This window comes from Eschrichtius robustus, chromosome 11 (assembly GCF_028021215.1).
Source record: "Eschrichtius robustus isolate mEscRob2 chromosome 11, mEscRob2.pri, whole genome shotgun sequence".
NCBI classification, from domain to species: Eukaryota; Metazoa; Chordata; class Mammalia; order Artiodactyla; family Eschrichtiidae; genus Eschrichtius; species Eschrichtius robustus.
The window spans coordinates 91,237,084-91,253,586 of record NC_090834.1 but is presented as its reverse complement, the minus strand read 5'-3'; the positions used below and the strand labels follow the sequence as shown (position 1 = coordinate 91,253,586).

At 40.6% G+C, this 16,503-nt stretch overlaps 2 protein-coding genes across 2 annotated transcripts; one reads left to right on the top strand and one right to left on the bottom strand.

The window, feature by feature from the left end:
* Positions 1-323: 323 nt before the first annotated feature.
* RAG2 (recombination activating 2) lies at positions 324-1,907 on the top strand. Its single transcript, XM_068556451.1, has one exon. The coding sequence runs from the start codon at positions 324-326 to the stop codon at positions 1,905-1,907; it is 1,584 nt and encodes a 527-aa protein (XP_068412552.1).
* An 11,173-nt stretch (positions 1,908-13,080) lies between these two features.
* Positions 13,081-16,212, bottom strand: RAG1 (recombination activating 1). Its single transcript, XM_068556408.1, has one exon. The coding sequence runs from the start codon at positions 16,210-16,212 to the stop codon at positions 13,081-13,083; it is 3,132 nt and encodes a 1,043-aa protein (XP_068412509.1).
* Positions 16,213-16,503: the final 291 nt, after the last annotated feature.

The following is a 16,503-nucleotide window of genomic DNA, read 5'->3' as shown; positions in this document are numbered from 1 at the left end:
CTGCTGACAAGCGGTGAATCTTTAAGGGAAAAGGACTACAATTCCCAGAAGTCTAAGGGACGCTAGTCCATGTCTAAAATAGGTCCCAGCTTCTTGAATGGTATTAAGCTGGAAGGTTCTGTTTCTCTTTGCTTACCTAGCTGCCTGAATTTTTGCTATTTTGCGAATTCAGGCCACTACGAGCTTGTGGGACAGCTCTTTTTCAAACATGCTTCTTACGTGTGAGGGGATCTAAACACAGTGATTTTATATGAAGGGATGTAGTAAGGCCAAAAAAATTTTGTAATTCTTTCAGGTAAAAGATCTATCCACCATCAGAAAATATGTCACTACAAATGGTAACAGTCGGTAATAACATAGCCTTAATTCAACCAGGCTTCTCATTAATGAATTTTGATGGGCAAGTTTTCTTCTTTGGCCAAAAAGGCTGGCCCAAAAGGTCCTGCCCCACTGGAGTTTTCCATTTTGATGTAAAGCATAACCATCTCAAACTGAAGCCTGCAGTTTTCTCTAAGGATTCCTGCTACCTTCCTCCTCTTCGTTATCCAGCCACTTGCACATTCAAAGGCAACTTAGAGTCTGAAAATCATCGGTACATCATCCATGGAGGGAAAACACCAAACAACGAGCTTTCAGATAAGATTTATATCATGTCTGTTGTTTGCAAGAACAACAAAAAAGTTACTTTTCGCTGCACAGAGAAAGACTTGGTAGGAGATGTTCCTGAAGGCAGGTATGGTCATTCCATTGATGTAGTGTATAGTCGTGGAAAAAGTGTGGGTGTTCTCTTTGGAGGACGGTCATACATACCTTCCGCCCAAAGAACCACAGAAAAATGGAACAGTGTAGCTGACTGCCTGCCCCATGTTTTCTTGGTGGATTTTGAATTTGGGTGCTCTACGTCATACATTCTTCCAGAACTTCAGGATGGGCTATCTTTTCACGTCTCCATTGCCAGAAATGATACCGTTTATATTTTAGGAGGCCATTCACTTGCCAATAACATCCGCCCTGCCAATCTATACAGAATAAGGGTTGATCTCCCTCTGGGTAGCCCAGCTGTGAATTGCACAGTCATGCCAGGAGGAATCTCTGTCTCCAGTGCAATCCTGACTCAAATAAGCAATGATGAATTTGTTATCATTGGTGGCTATCAGCTTGAAAATCAAAAAAGAATGGTCTGCAACATCATCTCTTTCGAGGACAACAAGATGGAAATTCGTGAGATGGAAACCCCAGATTGGACCCCAGATATTAAGCACAGCAAGATATGGTTTGGAAGCAACATGGGAAATGGAACTATTTTCCTCGGCATACCAGGAGACAATAAACAGGTTGTTTCAGAAGCATTCTATTTCTATATGTTGAAATGTGCTGAAGACGATGTGAATGAAGATCAGAAAACATTCACAAATAGTCAGACATCAACAGAAGACCCAGGGGACTCCACTCCCTTTGAAGACTCAGAAGAATTTTGTTTCAGTGCAGAAGCAAATAGTTTTGATGGTGATGATGAATTTGACACCTATAATGAAGATGATGAAGAAGATGAGTCTGAAACGGGCTATTGGATTACATGCTGCCCTACTTGTGATGTGGATATCAACACTTGGGTACCATTTTATTCAACTGAGCTCAACAAACCTGCCATGATTTACTGCTCTCATGGAGATGGGCATTGGGTCCATGCCCAGTGTATGGATCTGGCAGAAAGCACACTCATCCATCTGTCAGAAGGAAGCAACAAATATTATTGCAATGAGCATGTGGAGATAGCAAGAGCACTGCAAACCCCCAAAAGAGTTCTACCCTTAAAAAAGCCTCCACTGAAATCCCTCCACAAAAAGGGTTCTGGGAAAATTATTACTCCTGCCAAGAAATCCTTTCTTAGAAGGTTGTTTGATTAGTTCAACAAGAGCCTTTCAGATTCAAGTGCATCAAATTTTTAAACCTATTTTAAAGAATCATAACAATGATAAAATTTATGTCCCTATTTTTGTTTACTGAAAATGTCTAATGTTTTCTTTTAGTTATACGAATGAAGTGCCAGGGAAAAGTGCTTATAATACAATTCTAACTACAGTCATTGTATTTAGACCTATACAGGACCTATAACCTATATTTTGAAAATATTTTACTCAGTTATCTTAATGAGAATTTATCTGAATTTTTTATTCAAGGAATCTTAAACACAGAAGCAGTAATAATAATCGAGGTATGCTTATATCCCTTATAGGACTTTTGATAACAAATAATCCATAGAGCAGTTAAAACAAATTTAACCAGTAAAGAAACTAACACTCAAAGAAATTAAATGAATTATTTTGTGAACTATAGCAATTTGGTAGTTGACCAAAAACTAAAACTGAATCACCTGTATCCCACACAAATGTTCTTTGTACACCTCTAAGATGGCCACTTGACTATGCCCATGTACAGAAAACGCTATGAGGAGCTAGGTAGGTAGGTAGATAGATAGATAGATAGATAGATAGATAGATAGATAGATAGGAAGAAATAAATAATCTCCATTGACATGAAGGAAGAGAAAAAGAATCTACATCGTTTGTTACATTTTATCAAACTATCCACATGCACTTTCTTCAAAGGATTTCCCCCTCCCCATCATATGGTCCACAGATGATGAACCAAAGCTAGGCACTTGAACCAATTCTTTGAGAGATTGAATGAAAACTGCAGTCCACTGCTTCTTAGCTCTCTGAAACAGGGCACTAAGAAAGAACCACCAAATAAATCTCATGGAGAGGTTATTTCCCCAAGTAATATTGATTACTTACCCAAATAATAAAAGTTTAGAGAATTTGATAAAGTTAACAGGTAGATGATTTTAAAAGAGAAAAAAAGAAATGTACGTGTGTTTATGAGTCTAGTTAATATGTGGAGTTTGCTGCCAACGAAAGTTATAAAATCAGTGAGCTTGCTAAGGTTCAATTAGTTACTTGCTAGAATTGAAATTAAAAGGACTGTTAATTTTGAGGCTTCACAATATCAATTGATAATTAGATGACCTTAGATACAAATGTCTTCCCTCCTGGAATATTTTTCTGGAAAAGCATTTCACTTTAGCCTAAGAGCTTAAACCATAGCCTCTTATTCATCAGTTTTCACTAAGAGTCCACAGTGTATAAGTTCTTATTGCCAAATTTAGGGGAAATATGAACCATACAGGAGATGAAATCCTGGAACAAAAGTTCTTCTGCTAATAGTTCCATGTTTCAGATACTGAAATTAATTTGAAAAAATTAAATCATGTTCACTTTGTTTCAGTAATGTTGCTTGAAGAATATACCTTTTGAATAATTTGCTGTACCATTGTTTTGATTTTTGTTGTTTCCATCACCTATATAAAACTAATAAAATATGAAAATGTCTTCTGTCTATATTGATTTATTTCAATTATTAACATTTGTAGTTACCTAGTTGCAGGCAAAATGATACTGTTTAATTTTCTCAGGAGCTCTCTGTTTTATTTTTTATCTGTTAGTAGAAAGTAGCACAAGTTGGAACTGAGATATCCTCCACAGGGTTCAAAAGGGTTATTCCCTCAAGTACTATATACGTTCTCTTATCTTGACTTGTCTTCAGTGACCAAGTGGCTAAAAAATAATTACCCATATTTGTTTTGTAATCAGTGAGATCAACATATGGTAATCTGAGTGATTCAATTATAAACTCACTGGGTTCTACAGTCAAGCTCAGATCTCATTAGCATAGCTGTTTGTGTGTGTGTGTGTGTGTGTGTGTGTCAAGAGCAAGTACTTTGGTTTTACTTACCATAAATTTTTGTAAAAATAGGTCTTTTAAGTCATCTCACCAATGAGTCCACCAGATGTGATTTTAAGATAATAAGGTTTCTTTTCTACTAAGCACATGCAAACTTTCAAATGAACCACATTAGAAGAGTATTCACTTATCCCAATGATATAATGCTTTTGCCGAAAACATTTCTAGGACTCACTTTTCAATCACCATCAGAGCCTATGTTTCATTCCTTTGAAGATACTCAATAGTTAGAGATGGATTTGGTTTCTGGAAACAGACAAATGTCCAAAGTCTAGTAGGGTGTAACTCTCAGTATTATTGGCACTTTAGGCCCAAAAATGAAGTCTGAGATAACAAAATGGGTTTTCTGATATACCTCACAAATAGGTCCTAAAGGTAAGTCCCAAAACGCTTTACACAAGAATAATATCAATAAATAAGTATATGGCTTTCCAGAGTGACTATTTTAAGGGACTCTACTCATCTACAAGTACAAATGAGTTCAATGTGTTAGGAGCAGGGAAAGCATAGTGGAAAAGGAGTAGTTAGTCTAAAGGGTGAGATGAAGCTTGTCACGTTAGAGGAACTGAAAGAACACCAGTCTGGGGAACACACAGTAAACAAGGGGAGCATGGAGTGGCATAAGCATGGAGGGGTGGGCAGGGCAGGGGCCTCCAGTTTTTCATCAGTACAATAAAATCACATACAATTTCATTCCTATCATGTTGACCTGTCCCCTACTGCTTACCTCTCTGTTTTACTACTCTCTTCACACTTTGTGCTCAGTTTCCAAAAATGCTGAACTGATAACATTTCTGGTGAGCAGCCCTAGTCGTTTCACAGGTACTCAGGGCCTTGGGGCAACCCATTCCTTCTGCAGAGCACACTTGCTCTCCTGCACTTTATAGCACCTGCCAATACCCTAGTCCATCTGGCCCACTCCTATCCACTCTTTACATCCCAGTTCAGACACCTGCTCCTCCTCCAGGAAGCCTCCTCCGAACCCCATCACCTCCTTAATAGCTGTAATGCTTACAAATCTCTGCTGATAGACTCAGAGTTACAAGAAATAAAACTGTATTTTTCTATACATCAACTCACATTACATTATGCATCCCTTTTCCTGTGCGTTGGAAATTTAGTTTTAATAAATTTAGAGTTCTCTGTGTTCACCCAACTTTTTCTCCAAGTTCCAGAAGAAATATAATGCTGAGGTGTCAGGAGTAAGAACGAGTGAGGGTGAAGTATCTGGTACTTAGGGTCATTGACCCGCCTCACTAGCTGCTTCTCAACATCCACACTCCCACCTGGCCTGAGGTTAGCTTGGAAGATGACTCCTGGGTTGCACCTCAGCCTTAACCACAAGGTATTATAAGGTCTAGAATGCTCTCTCTCTCTCTGGCTCGTTCTCTCCCTCCCTCTCTCCTTCTCTCCCTCTCTCCCTCTCTCTCTCTCTCTCTCTCTCTCTCCCACTTTCAGGTCCCTTCTGGGATCACATGATGAGGAGATCTTTCTGCCCCTTCCTTTCCCAGCGTGGCCACAGTTCTCTCTGTGAGACCATCTAGGACTTGTCTATTTTCTGTACCACTCCTGGGCACATCTTCCTGCTCCTGCACCTTTACTGGGTCACAGAACCTCTTCCCAAGTTTCTCTGGCTAAACCACTTCATCACCATTTGCCTCTGAAAGTCACTTGCTTCTTCCACTCTGTCAGGAAAGTGAGGTGCACCTTCGCTCTGCTCCTGACTTCCCCAAGCTTATCTGGGGTTTCTATTGTTCTCCCAACTCCACAGCTCAACCCAAGGTATAGGATACTTTGTAATTTCTATATACCTAGTACTTAGCATAATGCCTGGCATATTGTAGGCATTTAAATTGTCATTGAAATGAATTGAATTAAATTCTTCAGTGAGTTGCATCTGTATTCCAGTATGGGCAGTCAAAGTGACTTATTCATTGCCTAGCTTAACACTGATATAGATATTTAGAGTAAAATAGAGTGAATAAATTATACTAACTGAATAAGTAAGAGATGTAAGAATAAATGGAACCAACAAACCTCTGAGTGACCCCATAGATGAGAATAAGAAAATAAGTATTAGTCAGGATAATTGACACTGGCTGTGGTAACAAAAAAATCCCAAACACCAGTAAATTGTCACAAAGTTTATTTCTCACTCAAGCAGATTGCAATGCAGGTTTCCCTTATTAAGCTATCCATCTGAGTGGCATTCCTCCAAGATGTGTCCCAGGGAATCAGGCTTTTTCTGTTTGGCAACTCTACCATCTTCATCTTTATCTTGGATCCTGAAGACTTCAGATACAAGGAAAAGAAAGAACATGGAGAAGGCACACCCTCGTGCAAATGTTTCAGACTGCAAGTGATAGATTATTTCCTCTGACATTCCACTGATTAAAGAAACAAAAAAACAAAAACTAGTTGTATGTCCCCACCTAGATGCAAAGGGGCTGGGAAATGGGAAATATAGTTTAACTGTGTGCCCAGAAAAGGGAAATGGATGTGGTAAGCTTGAAGCCAATGCCTGCTATAGCATATATTTAAACAACCAGATGAAAGTCACAGTACCTTGAAGTAATAATGAAGGGTACTAACAGAGTCCTGTTAAAGTAGAAACAAAGCTCCATGCTCTGCAGACTCATTGCCCCTGTCTGTATTATCTTGTGCTTAGACTGTTTAAACAACCTCCTGACTTGGTCTCCCTGCCTCCACCATGGCCCCTCCAATCATCTGACTGTTCTGAGACCACAGAAATCATCCCAAAATGACATCACATAAGTGAAAACTTTCCTGTGATCCCCCATCTCCCATGAGGAAAAAAGATCCAAATGCCTCAGTATTATATGGGATGATTCTCTAGGCTCATCCCTCCTCTCCCCTTACCCATTTTGTACATGATTCCTCATCAAAGCTGAACTTCTTCCATCTAGAAAACACTTTCCCCTGGTGAATGATTACCATCCTTCAAGATTTGATTCAATCTTGAGGTTCTCGGTGAAGACTTCAGCCCAAACAGAGCAAAACACGCACGTTTGTGGCCAAGCCATCCCTCTTTCCCCACTGTTTGTCTTCATAGCATTTATCCACTTACATGACATTTATATGCCTGCCTTCTCTATTTGGCAGTGGGCTCCTGGAAAGCAACTTTATATCCTTAGTACCAAGCATGGTTTCTGTTACATTATAGTTGCTCTGAAAATGTTTCTTGAATTAAGCTCACTGAATATGAACTGAAATGTACTCACTTCTGCAGTTGTCTTTCTATCTTTCCAGTCTTTAATAAATGAAGGATGAGATATGGAAATAAGTCTGTGTTCTAAATATCTTGATCAATCAAACTGTCCCATCTCATAGAACTTGGGAACAAAAAGTATGGTGAAATTCACAGAAAGAGATGAGGTGAGGTCTTGGGTTAAAATTATTCTCTTTTCTAGTGAAAAGAGTTCACACAAGATTAGAATGGATATCATGGTATATTTAGATAGAACAGGCAGTCATTCTAATCCACAGTGCCAAGAATTCCAAATTATTTATATGCCACCAAATTCCATTCCAGTATAGAATATCGCTTTTTGTCTTGGAATTTACCATTTCCCAAACCTAATTCTGTCAGGAAACATCTAATATAGCCCACTTATTCCTAAGAGAACTAATACCTCATTCTGAAAGCCAAGAAGGAAAGGAAATTTCCGTGAGAAAGAAGGAAAAATGTCAGGGGAAGAAATGCTAACTTTATGAACAGGTGAGGCTGTCAAGTTGAGGATACTGCAGAATCTCCCTGCATCTTCTCCAGCCTAGGGTTGGACACAGTCACCTAACTAAGGGAGTGAGACATATGAATTAGCAGGCAGTGTGTAACCGATGTCAAAAATGTTTGAAATAGCGACTCCATCATTTAAATGTATATGCATAACCTTCTCAATCTTGGAAATCCTTTCACATTTAATACCTTCCAAAAGCATTTCACTTGTGTCCCTCTCCTGGCATGGCATGGATGGCAACAGTTACCTGCCTCAAACTCCTCAATGGTTTCCATTTGCACTTGGGGTAGGATCCAAAGTCTTTACCAAACCGCAGAGTCCTACATGATGAGGCATCTGCCTGATTCTCTAGACTCATGCAGCACCCTCTTCCTCTCTATCTGCTTCTACCACACAGACCTTCCTTCAGTTCCTAAAACATCTCCAATCACTCTCCCACCTCAGTCTTCCCATAGGCTAAGTTGGCCCAGGTCTATCACCTCTCACCTGCCCTCACCCCACTCATCCTACCAGCCTCCATTAAAGGTTCCTTCTTCCTAGACACTTCTCTGATTCCCCAGTTTAAATTCCATTGTCTTACTGTACTTTGATTGTACCTAGTACTTTTCCTTCATAACACATACTAGACTGTGGAGTCATGCATTTGCTAGGCTTATAGTTGATTCAATGTCTACCTCCACACAGTTCTTTGTGAGCAGAAACCATCTGTGTTCACCACTATATCTCCGGCGTGTGCCAAGCACACGTTGCCTGCTCGTAGAAGACATCCTATAAATATTTGTTTTAAAAATAGGCTGAAGTAGTTACAAGGGGTATTGGGAATGATATAGAAATTAGCTGGACCTTAAAGCGTGAGGAGATGCTTCATTCTCAAATGCAGGGGGTAATGTTCAAATACTTGGTCAAAGGGTACAAACTTTCAGTTACGAGTAAGTTCTGAGGATCTAATGTGCAGCTTGGTGACTATATTAGTGACACTGTACTGCCTTGTACACTTAAAATTTGTTAAAAGCGTAGATCCTAAGTGTTCTCACCGCACGCACAAGAGGTAACTGTGTGAGGCACTGGATGAGCTAATTAACTTGATTGTGAAAAGTATTTTACAATGTATATTTATATCAAATCATCACTTTAAATATATACAATTTTATTTGTCAATAATACCTCAGTAAAGCTGGGAAAAAATAGTACAAGGCAAGGATAGTAGGAGTTTTTTTAAAAAAATCAGTGAAAGAAGAGGGTGCTGGAGCAGGTCCTTAAGGCTCCCTGCTGTGCCAAAAGTTAACTTGTTAGTTGCTGAATCTGAGTTCCTGGGGGACGGGGGGAGGGGGGGCTGCAGGAACAGGGCCTTTGGGGAACAGGCTACCTACCTACAAGTACAAACATATTTCGATATTAAAAAAAACTGGTATGGTTGCATGGAAGCAGCCAGGCTAAATCTGTGTTCTGAGTTGGAGGGAGCTTGGAAGTCTCCAGAAAGTGGCACTAAGTTACTTGAAATTTCACGGATGATGTGGAGATGACAGACTAGTATGAAGGTAAGATGGACAGAACTAGGGGGAAGATTGCCAAGATGTGGTTCTGCCATTTTCTGGCTGAGATAAGTTTCAGGGACCACGTGTATAACATGAAGAAAATAGTGGTACTGACTCCAAAAGGATCCAATGAGAAAACCATATGCAAAGTGTCCACCACACTGTTTGGTCAGTGGTAGCTATCATTACTGTTGTTGTTACTGCTGCTTTTGTTGTTATCACTAGGAAAAGAACTGGTCAAAAGAACCTGGGCTCTAGCTCACTTCTACCATTATCTGTGTGGCCCTGGACAAGTCAACTACTCTGACCAAAATGTTGGTATATGAATGTGTGAATTTTCTGGGGAACAGAGTCATATTTTTATCAGACTCTCAAAGGAGTTTAAATACGACTCATTTTCACATCCTACATTTACCTTAAGTATCTGGAACCAAATTGTCTCTCCTATAGTAGTATAAATTATACTCATTGTCACCATTCTGTTGCTTTTTATTATAAGATCACCAAATTTATTTCGTATTTCCCTCAAAAAAAAAAAAGTTACTTCATTTTTTTAAATGTTGCACTCAATATTATTATTTGAATACAAATCACAATACTCACTATTTTCAAATTTTAAACTTTTATTTCAAACACTTAAACATAAAGCTGTTCACAATAACCATAACATTAATAAGGAATGAAAATATTAAAATATAAAAATAATTATTGAAACACATCTTTTAAATGAAATCATTTGACATGAAAATACAGGTCCTTTGCATCAAATCATCAAATAAAACCATTGCATCCTGGTACCTGAATTTTTCCCAAAGCAAACACAAAAAATAGAAGAAGAAGAAGAGTCTTGGAAGCCAGTAAACAAACTTTACAATTATTTGTATGAAAACAAAGTGAAGTGCAATTCCACAAAAAGAAAAATCTCACCAAAAACGAATGAGGTATATTTATGTAGATTACTATGGTTAAATGAAAAAAATAAAATAGGGACAAAATACCTTCTCTTATTAAAAAAACCTCTTGACATTGAAAGAATAGTACCACCTCTCATACAATAACCAAAGACACATACATATCTGCAATCAAAAATCACTTGCATCTAAATGATGATTCCTTTTCCCAACCACCACTGGTGCTTACAAACTCTACCTCCTAGCTGTGTGTAATTTGAATTCTGTTTGATCTAATGTGAGACCCACACGCTCAACCAAAAAAATCTTCATCATCTATATTTTGTGAAAACAAATTGAGGCAAAACTAAATTTCAGTTCACCTGGAAGGAAAAGACATCTTTTCCTCCTGCTCTTGCTTCTTGGTACATATTTATTAATCCCAAAGCACTTTTTCGCCTCATACTGACCATTCATCAATTTTCATCAGCCATTATCACTGGTCCCTGCAGTGCACCTCAGTGGGTTGGCAGGAGAACTTGTAGCATCAGGTTTCATGGGAGAAAAATGCATTGCACTTCTCAAGTCTCAGTCTATACTTAAAAAAAAAAAAAAGCTCCACTCAGTGTGGTGAATTTCCCTAGAGTGTGTGGCTGCATTTACAGTGGGCATTGTCAAAAATAAAACTTGAATATAAAACCGGGGTCTAGTATATTACAATCTCAACAGTGAGGGCAAAAACAACCATAGGCAGCATTTCTACATATTGAAATTCCTGCAGCCAGATGTTCCTGGGGTTTATCAAAATGTGATCTGATTAAGGGATTTTTGGGAGGGTTGTGCTATAAATCATGCTGTTACTCACATGCATTCAGAATAGTTCCTAAATGCTAGAAAAGTTGAATTTAATATTGGAAAGTATTTACATTGCCACCAATCAATGTAGTAGAAGTGGGAAAAAAAAATCTACAAACCAGCGCCAGCATGCTTCAGGGAGTAAGATGATTACATGAATTTAGCTGTTTATTAGTGCAGAGACATGCTGTAAGGATTAAATGGGATGAAGGAAAGTCATGGCTTCAAAGCCCATTTGTTTACAAAATGCAAAACTTAAACATTTTCAAGAAAAAATAAAATTAAAATATGTATATCTTTTTGACAACTAAATTACAAATGTCTTTGTAATTTATGTATTCTGTATATAAAAAGCAAGCAAAACCGCTGTATTTTTTAAATGGAAAAATACCAGGTTCAATCTCTGTAAAAGCACCAAATGCATACCATTTAGGATAATATCACTGATGCACGTTTGACAACTAAATTACAAAGCTCTTTGATATACTCTGTATGAAGAGTGGCAATTAAGGCCAACAAAATCAAAGGAAGAAAAGAAACTAATTAACACTAACATATCATTATGACTCACTAGCATATAAAAAATCCCACGCCTGCTCTAAACTGCCAGCAATTGGCAATTCCCAAATTTCTAAGGATACAGACAACGGTTTCCAAAAACTGGAGCCACCAGAGGTTTGGGAGGCTCTTGGGAATTTTGGCAATTCTTTCTTCTAGCAAAAGGCCCAAAGCACACCAAGGAATTAAAACCCACCCATCCCTGCCCCCAAGAAATGTAATCCCAAGATTACAAACTATAGTGATTAGTTGTAGATTCTAAACAAATTATATTACTGCCTTATTTAAAAAAAGAAAAAAACAAAAAACAGTGGTTAATTTTCATGGTAGGAACAACGTGGAATTTGGAGACAAAAGGACTGAGTTCAAATTCCAGATCAGGTATGTACCATCCCTGTAACTTTGGGCAAATCATTTAACTCTCCACCAAATGAGAATCATAACAATGCCTACCCCACAGAGTTGTAGTAAGGAAAAATGAGGCAAAATGAATGTGGAAATATTCTAAAAGTGGCCAAAAAAACCACAACCCTCTACAAATGTTAACTCTTCCACTGTACCACGAGAAGGCTCCATGTAAACTTAGCAGGTGAGAAAAGTACAAAGATATCCTGCTACAAAAATCTTAATATACTGAAAGTAAACTGATCATAATAGAAAAAAATAACACATTGCAAAGGGAAAAACTCCATGAAAACTGGATTTAGTAAAATTGACCCAGGTTTCAAATGAAGAAAACCTGGCAGAAATTTTCAGCAAGACATTGAATCTGTTTTCATACAGTAAACAAAACCAGATTTTAATAGCCTCTGTGGCTTTGAGATTGTATGGAAAAGCATTTGGAGAATCTAAATTAATTAAAAGTAAAAAATAAAAATCATACCTGGCTACTGATCGCTAAGTAAACATGTATTATCACAAGATTTAGTAACCAACTGCAGCTAACAGTTTTATTCTAACTTTATAATTGAAAAATCCATGGTACCAGATGATCTCCTAAACTCCAAGAGTTACAACAGAGACATCATTTAAATCCAGAAAAGGACTGATTTTCCAAAAATATTCTGGATGTAGGGTATTTCTGCATAAGTGTACCAAATGACAAAATGCACCAGGAGCATTGTCAAGGTCATTGTGCCATACAAATGTAAGATATTATTATTAGAGAAATCTGAAAAGCTTTCCTGAATCTTGTAGAATAAGCCAAAATATGTGAAATTTATAAAATAAATAATTCTACAAAAATGATATAGAAAACACATCTCAATATAAACTAGAATAACTGGGGAGGTGGTGGTAGATGGAAACCACAAGTCAAATTCCTTTCCTGCCTTCACTGGCTGTCCTTTGACAACCTTGACTTTGATTTTCCTGTCACTCGGTCACACATACACATATCTTTGTTCATCTCTGGTCCCCTGCAGTTACTCCTGTTCTCAGCTATTGAGCTTTCAAATAACTGATTTCTCCTGTTGCTTTTCTGAACTCCCTAAACGGCTCAAGCAATCAGCTCACCAGTTATCCATTCCTGACATGGGTTCAGCATCTGTGGCCTCTCCAACCTACCACCGCTTGGGTGGTGAAGTCCCATACGCAGGAGTGAAGGGTACCAGGAGAAGGTCACAATGCCACCCAGAGGAAAATTTATTTGCAAAACCAATTCATAAGTGGCTGCCCTGCTTAAAATTCCATTGAATCTTGAGGTTCTGGAGAGTCCTCTAGGTTTAATGAGTCCCCTAAGCTTCCCTGTGAGTTTATGGTAAACCCTGAAGTTTTCAATGCATTATGAGCATTCATAAACTTCTGCAGGTATTTGGAGGTATACAACCAGTGATGTTTCAAGACATCTTCCATTTCGTAGTACTTGGACTGCCTGGCATTCATTTTCCGGAAGCGCCTGAACAGTTTGTTGCCAGACTCATTTCCCTCGCTTGCCCAGGCCCCAATGGAGCCATCCCTCTCAATAATTTCAGGGACGTGAGCCAGGGTTTTGTGAAAATAATTGGTGATTTTGCCCTCGTATCTATACTTGAACTTGGTGGAGAGGAGCTCAGCAAAACGCTGTGAATTGAAACTATACTGGCAGAGGGATTCTGGACACTCCTTAGCAGGGCATGATGATCGCCAGACGGGTTTCATCTTCAAATAAAGGTCCATTAGTTCCCTCAGAGCTTCGTGCCTCTCCTCGGAGGGAATTAATTCACAAACTGCTTCAACCGTCTCTTTGGTCATGAGCTTCCTGGCAAAGTTGCCATTCATCCTCATGATTGGTTTCAGATTCATCTTCTTCCGGAGGTGCTTGTCCAAGGCAGCCTGCCATCTTTTCCTCTCCTCTTTGGAGGCACTGGGGTTCTTATACACCTCCCCTATCTCCAGCTGGAAAATCTTGTAGAACTCAGCTGCGTTGCCGATGTCGCAGTGGAGTGCATCTATGGAAGGGACCGTCTCAATGAAGGGTTTGGCCGAGACCCCCTTCACCCGGTCCCGCAGTTCCTCCACCGTCTCATGGTATGGGTTGGAACGCCAGACCTCATAGCGCTCCAGATTATCAACGTGGCTTCTGGTGATGGAGTGGAAGACAAGATTTTGAGAGGCTTCCAGGCGGGTGGCATCACAAAGGGTACAAATGTAGACTGAGCCCGAAGCCTCGAGGCCTTCCACTTCCCGGACAAGTTTCTCATCATACCCGGTGCCCCTAAAGATGAACTTGAAAGTCCGGAGGATGCCTCCCATCTCAAGCATTAATTTGCTGCTCTTCATGGCCTCCCTCTCGGCAATGAGAGGGCTCAGGATGGCCGTCAGGGTCTCATGGTCAGACTCATCTGCCAGCATGAGGCACAAGGGCTTGCAACACAGTTCAGAGTTAGGCTTGGCTTCCTCAAACACCTTCACATTCTGTGACCCGTGAGCGATGGTGATTTTCATGATCGTGAAGGAAAACCGAACTGCCTTTTCCGGAACTGCTGGCCCACTGCCGTGCTTCTCGCCCACGTCTCCCATCCCATCACAAGACTCCTTCACCACTACAGTGAAGGGGCCATTCAGGTAGTCGTCAAAGTCTTGGTCTCTCATGCCCTCCAGGATGTCTTCTTCCATGTCCATCAGAGCAGACACCAAAGCTGAATCATAGCGGAAGCGCTTGGCAATGGTGTCCACCGGGTAATCGTCCACAGAGGAGGACAGTCCGGACAACCCATCAATAATGCCCACGTCAGTGCTGGAAGACACGTTCTTCAGAGGTGGCTGCCACTCAAAGGGGTGGTAGCCCGGCAGAAGGGCCTTCTCAGCAGTCCGAAGGGCATGCAAAGGCTGGAAAATCTGCCTCCCCGTGATGGCCTTCACAGTCCTGTACATCTTGTGGTACTGGCTGCAGCTGAGGAAGGTGTTGACACGGATGGCCAAGCAAACAGCCGGCTGCAGGCCGGAGCCCCGTCCCTGCATGATGGCCTCCAGCTCGTCGGCTTGTCTGTGCTCATTCCTTGCCCTCAGAGCCAGCAGGAACAAGGTCAGGCACACTGACTTCACATCTCCACCTTCTTCTTTGTCAGCGAAAGCCTTGACTTGCAGCTTGAGCTCCCTCAGACGGTGCTTCTGAGCCCTCCGGGTCAGGGACAGGAGATGCTGGCGGGGCCGGCCCCCTTTATTAATATGCACGAAAGTCTCTTTCGATTCCTTGTGGCTTGAGACATGGTGATTATATTTTTCCAAGCTGACCTCCTCATTGCACTCTTTGGCTGGACATTTCACCATCAGGGTATTCAAGATGCTCAGAAAAGACTTCACTGGACTCTCCAGGTCAGTAGGGAAGCAGGGGTACCGGCAAGAAGGACAATAGCTTCCCATGACTTTGAGGCATCTGAGAATGCAGATCCTGCAAAATACATGCTTACAGCTGGTCTCTACAGGGTCTGCCAGAATGTGTTCACAAATCTGGCAGGAGATAGATTTCACAAAGTGCGCCGGGAAGTCCACTGCCAGGAGCTGGGTACTGAGATGTATCTTACTGCAGTTGGCGATCTTCTTCATCAGTTCCTTGTTGCTGATCCTGGCCTGAGCTCTCCTCTTGCGCCGACGGACTTCTCGAGCTCGGTCAATCACAGTTCTGAGTTTTTTGCTGAGCTGCGTGCTTGGCTGATGACCCTTCCTCTTGAGTCCCTGACGGGCAGTGTGGCAGATGTCACAGGATGTTGTGTGGGAGGACCACTCCATGGTTGCATTCCTTGGGGAGTAAGCCTCACACGGGGCACTGCTAAACTTCCTGTGCATGAAGCTCCAGCAGTTATGGCAGAACTCAGTGGGATGAATCGAGTCCACATCGGCCTTCACATCGATCCGGAAAACCTTGGCAATGAGGTCTGGCCAGGACGTGGCCCTCTTTTCCTTCTTTCGTAAAAGGACTTGGGTTTTACCATCCACAGGCCCGTGGACTGGGTATCTCCTATTGTGCCCATCAGCTTTGAAAGGATTCCCGCAGATGCGGCAGAGATGTCGCAGGTTGGCTTGGTGCATGGCTTTGTCTCTTGCTTTCCTGTCATCATGGGATTTCTTCAGAAACTTTGGGTGGGGCTTCAATGCCGGTTGAGTCAGAGCTGGTTTCTGACCACCAGCCTTGTCCAGGACTGCTGGAGACTGCTCTAGAGAGGATTTCCCCTTGGAGGAATCTTGCTTTTCCGCTTGAGCATTTTCAGGCGCCTTTTCAAAGGATCTCACCCTGAATAGCTTAAATTTCCATTCTGAAAATTTAATATGTGGGTGCTGGATTTCGTCTGGGGTGGAACTGAGTCCCAGGGTGGGTGGCAAAGAGACAGCCATGCTGGCTGAGGTACCTGGAAACAATAAAAACAAGTCAGATTAGGAAAAAATTTCAATATCCCACTGATGTACCTTGGAAGGAATACAAATTAGTACATTCAATTATTCACTTATTAAATCATCCAAAAAGATAAGTATTAAACCTCCTATTTTAATATACTATGTTAGGTGCTGATCATATAGCGGAGAAGAGAGTCATTCCCTGTTCTGACAATGCTGATGGTCATTTATACCATGTATCTAATTACATGCAACACCATGGTTTATTTCACATATATGTGCACAATCTTA

What these genes read in the sequence shown, in the direction of transcription:
- RAG2 (XM_068556451.1), top strand. Translation starts at nt 324, where the DNA reads ATGTCACTACAAATGGTAACAGTCGGTAATAACATAGCCTTAATTCAA.
- RAG1 (XM_068556408.1), bottom strand. Translation starts at nt 16,212, where the DNA reads ATGGCTGTCTCTTTGCCACCCACCCTGGGACTCAGTTCCACCCCAGAC.